Here is a 4,770-nt window from a genome sequence, read left to right as displayed (position 1 = left end):
ACCTAATATATATATACATATATATATATATATATATATATATATATATATATATATATAAAAGATAAACTAAAAATAGTTGTAAGAGTCGACAGAAGAAGTGAGAAATAAGAAGCAAAAAGAAAGATAATATACTCAAGAAACATCATAAAATATCAGTTCTACTTTATCTTAATTCTTAAATCGTCTTTATGGTCTTCAAACCAATAAAATGATAAAAGAAAGCTGAAGTAAGAGAAAATATCATCACATCTAGCATTCTAGTTCATCTCCAAGTCTAACCGGTTTTGACATCAGAGAATTTGGCCTCGAAAATGGGAGCTCCTGATCTCTCACATCACGTGTTCGAAGAAGGTCACGTCAACTGCTGATTGGATTGCTGTGCATGCGCTCTCTCACCTTCTCTATCCTTCTAGTACTGTCCAAGTATCGCTTGTGCTTAGTTCCCTCTTGCGAATCAAAGGAAAAATATAAGTGCTAACTTGGGGTTTCTGTTTTTCTGCGTTGTTAAGGAGAGAAATTTGAACCATTTAGTTGATTGAGAAGAGAGGAAAAATGGGTGGCGAGGAACATGGAGTTTCAGTTTGTGCTGCCTGCACCCACAACTGTCTATTGTTCCACCAAACCAAACAAACATCACCAACCTCTTTCTTCAAGTTCATCACTAGACAAGATTATTTAACAACTTTGGTTCGTATCCTTCTGCATTTTACTTTCCTTTTTCAAACATCAACACCATCTCTTACATATATAACTTATTAAAGTGTTGGCTGTGATATATTATTATGCTGTTTATACCAACTCTTCAAAATGTCCCAAAAATCTGACCCGCAGCATTCTCATTATTAGCCATGGAAATAAGTTTAGACAAAAAGATTGACCCCTTTTTGACCAAATAAGATTTTGGTTTGAACTCTTCCCCATGTATACCCGATATCGATTTCTGTTGCTGTAACAATGTACACGTTATCTTCTTCTTTCATGGCGCTTGGTACATTATACTGTCATTCATATTATTTTGTTACCTGAAGCAGATATCTCAACACAGCCTGCATTTTGCTTTGGTCAATCCAATTATTTTCATACTACTCTTTTTTGGTGTATTTATCTTTATATTGACCACGGGTTCTGATCTTGTATATTATTGATCAAAATCTTATTAAACTGCAGTGTATTCCTCCTGCTTTTAGTGGTATTGTGGCCAGCATGGTTAATAAGAAAATCAATCTCAATGATTCAACTGGGCAGCAGTGGAAGGTTAAAGTATCAGAAGTTAATGGTTCATTTGCTTTTGGGGAGGGATGGAGTCTTTTTTCATCAGGTCATGGGCTTAAAGTTGGCTATCTTTTGGTACTCAATTACATTAAGGATTTGCACTTTGATGTCAAGATCTATGATACTTCTGCCTGTGAAAAGCTTGGTCTTCCTAGAAAAAGAAATCAGAAGAAAAGAAGCAGGAGCAAAATTGGCTCACCAGTTAGAGATAGTATCTTGGTCAGACAAGAACTCGATGCGCCAAGGCAGTGCAGCAAGTTTGACTTAGTAGTACCACAAAAGGCTAAAGAGAATGGCCAAGATGTGCTCATACTAGATCACAGTGAAGAAGACCCATGTCATTCAAAAAGCCTAGAATTTGACCAGAGCCATGGGGATGATGGGACCATGAAAAGTCAGAACGGAGATTTAATAGTTTCTAATGTTGATTATGAATCCAATATCGTTGAAAACGATGCAATGATACGCAGTAAGAATACTATGCTTGAAGGGGTCTTGAGTACTGAAGTTGCCTTGGATATATCTGAACCTCTAGAGGCAGACACATATACATATGACAAGACTTTAGATTCGAAAATTGAAGAGAACAAAGCCATCTTGTCCAACAGGGAAGCTCAAGAGTGCCAATTTTCCAAGGGCTTAGGTACTAGAGTTAATAGAGTTCCTTCATTTTCATTTCTAGAGACTTAAAGCTGGTATAGGATCAGATAAATATCATCCTATTAAAGCTTATTTGTCTTACACACTTGTAGTGCTTCAGGCTTTTAATTTTTCTCTTGTAATGCATGCCATGATTTCCTAGATTCTTGTACTTTGAATTGCATTATTTTCAGAGAACTGATCATTCTGCAATATCTATAAAGGTAATATTGGTGATTTTCACGATACCAAACTGAAGTTCAATGGGATCTCAAATTCATTGATGCTCATATTCATAATGGTGCATCTTAGTTTATAAATATTCTCTCAAAACAAGCCCTTTAATTTACCAAGCTTATTAATCAGTTAGTATGATTACAGGTGAAATGAAGAAATTGCCCGTGGACATGAATCCCAACTTGGGCAGCTCCATGGATGAATTTCATTTAACAGGTGTTTTCTTTTCTGTTACCGCTGTTGAAATATTTTATCACTTTAAATCTCGTTATGCATGCGTTCATGTACTTGTCTGCATTGGTGTACATGGACAAGTTCTCAGATTATATGTATTTCCTCCTAGGAATCTGCTTCTTTATTTGCCTGAATCAATCGATTCTATTATGATTACAGGTGAAGTGTCTAAAAAGTTGAAGAAAGAGCTTGTAACTCTCAATGAAATGGAAGCAACAGGTGTTGAATCCCCCTAAATCACTTTTTGTAAATCTACTTCTCTGTACTTACTTGGAGTACTAGATTCTGACTCATGGATAATTTTTCTGTGTGATTGTAGGATTGCCCAAGGAAATCAACGGACTGTTGGACTCTGACATATTTAATGAAGATAATGCGAGTCACTTTAAAACTACACACGTCTCCTGTGTGGTTCCTCATGATAACGTTTTCCTTGTACAGTATTAACAGTCCCTGATCGACCTTATCTCCATTTATTTTGTTAATAGTTTATCTTGTAAATTGATTTTTCGTCACAAACTGGGATTATGTTTATTTAGGACAAAACTTAACTATAGTTTCTTGAATCAAAATTAGTGTTTCATCTTGATACCTTATGCTATCCTTTAATGCCAATTTTTGCTGTCTGGACTAATGAGATGAAATTCCAATTTTGATTGGAGATCAACACTGAAAGCCTGCTATGATAAATCTACGTTCTATCAGTATGGTTACATTTCCTTAATTACATGATAGCTACACTACACACTTGGCAAGAGCCATTTCATTTTGTATTTTGAATGCCAAATTGACAATTTTCATTTAGCTTCACGCAGTTTTTGTGTGCTTGTTCATTCTTTCATCTTTGTTTGAACACTTGTACTTATCATTGCTGCAGGAATTGCCCTCATGCCTGCCTTTGATTCGCAAGGTAAAGGTAGATCAGCAAAGGAAGATGCTAGTATTTCTTCGGGATCCACTGAGGAGATTGTGGCCGGTCTATTATCATGAAAAACCACATTTGAAATTACTGGCACATGGATGGTTAGATTTTAGCAGAGCTAATAACATTCAGCCAAAAGATGAGTGTATTTTTGAGACTGAGGTTGATCCTGAGTGCAAGTCTAAACGTATCTTATCTGTTCAGATAGTCCACAACAAGTGATGTTTGTTGGTATATTATTACAGAGAAGCATATGCAGTGTTGTTTGTGTCTGTTATCTTTTGGGTACATGCTATAGACTCCTGTACCACAATGCTTTCTTTTCAATGAAGGACTTGTCATCTATTTTGCAAAGTTTTGTTTTTTATGTAATGGAATCAATCAGTAATGTTTTGAAGAATTAAAAATAAAATAATTTTTTTTTATAAACCAAAACATAAGTTTATTCTAAGTGATTTTGAATAAAAAAAAATCAGGGGAATAGTAGAATTAGGATCCTAATTGATTGGATTTCTCCCAGAATAGCAGAGTGGAATAGGTTCTAGGAATTCATAAAGGAGTTGTAAAATTATTCACAAAACGTAAGCTTACCTTTCTTCAATGCATTTAATAAAATTTAGGCATTTTTTTTCAATCATCTCCATATTTTTCATCCTTTGATAAATATAAAAGGTTTAATTTGATATTTTTAATTGGATAATTCGAAAGTTAAGAATGACTTTTAGATTGTACAATCAAAAACTAAAATAAACTTCAAAATTACATAATCTGGGAAATATTTTTTTCTTGAAGAAAAAATTTGGATTTTATATTTAGAAAAAAATAAAACTTCTAAAATTATATAATCAAAAAATAAAAAATGACTTTAGAATGTATAGTCTAGAAATTATTTTTTCTTATCACTAATTTTGAAAGTTATTTTTAATTCTAGGTTGTACGATCTTAACTTTATTTTTTATTTTTTGATTATGCAATTTAAATGTTTTTTCTTTTTAGAAAAATAATTGTTGAATTATACAATTCGAAAGTTAATTTCAACTTTTACGTAATTCAAAAGTTACTTTTAACTTCTAAATTTTTTCATTAAAATATATTTTTTTAAATAACTTTAGAACGACTTTTTATATTTATGAAGTTACAGGAAGAAGATTTGGAAGTGTGAGAAGAATTTGACAAACATTAAGTTCTGGTCACAATGTTCGGCTCAGTTCATTACAAAAACTTTGGGCCTACGTCTTATTACACTTTCATTTCACTTTTCGGCAATTATTTTCTGCACCCTATTATTTTTTTCCGGCCCCCATCATTTTAATTAATTCCAATTGTGTCCTTTTTACTTGAAATCTGTCTCAACAAAGGAGAAACGTGAATTACAAAGATTGGTGTTGCATTGGTAGAAAATGTTCTTGGTGTGTTTTGACATTGATGAGTTGGTGAAGGAGGATTTTGGTCATTTGAAGAAG

At 33.2% G+C, this 4,770-nt stretch overlaps 1 protein-coding gene across 2 annotated transcripts; it reads left to right on the top strand.

Annotated features, from left to right (window-relative positions):
* Nucleotides 1-224: 224 nt before the first annotated feature.
* Nucleotides 225-3,652, top strand: LOC106761496 (B3 domain-containing protein Os01g0905400). 2 transcript variants are annotated; one of them, XM_014645052.2, is made up of 7 exons: nt 225-415; nt 513-690; nt 1,171-1,918; nt 2,296-2,367; nt 2,545-2,604; nt 2,705-2,820; nt 3,263-3,652. In XM_014645052.2, the coding sequence occupies exons 2-7, from the start codon at nt 556-558 to the stop codon at nt 3,527-3,529; spliced, it is 1,398 nt and encodes a 465-aa protein (XP_014500538.1). In that variant the 5' UTR covers nt 225-415; nt 513-555; the 3' UTR covers nt 3,530-3,652. The 2 variants fall into 2 exon arrangements, with proteins under 2 accessions (XP_014500538.1, XP_022636324.1); XM_022780603.1 differs by having other exon boundaries at nt 225-690; nt 2,705-2,825; nt 3,263-3,421.
* Nucleotides 3,653-4,770: the final 1,118 nt, after the last annotated feature.

The sequence above is a fragment of the Vigna radiata genome, chromosome 5, assembly GCF_000741045.1.
Source record: "Vigna radiata var. radiata cultivar VC1973A chromosome 5, Vradiata_ver6, whole genome shotgun sequence".
Classification (NCBI taxonomy): Eukaryota; Viridiplantae; Streptophyta; class Magnoliopsida; order Fabales; family Fabaceae; genus Vigna; species Vigna radiata.
The sequence above is the reverse complement of the archived record's forward strand: the minus strand, read 5'-3'. Positions and strand labels throughout refer to the sequence as shown.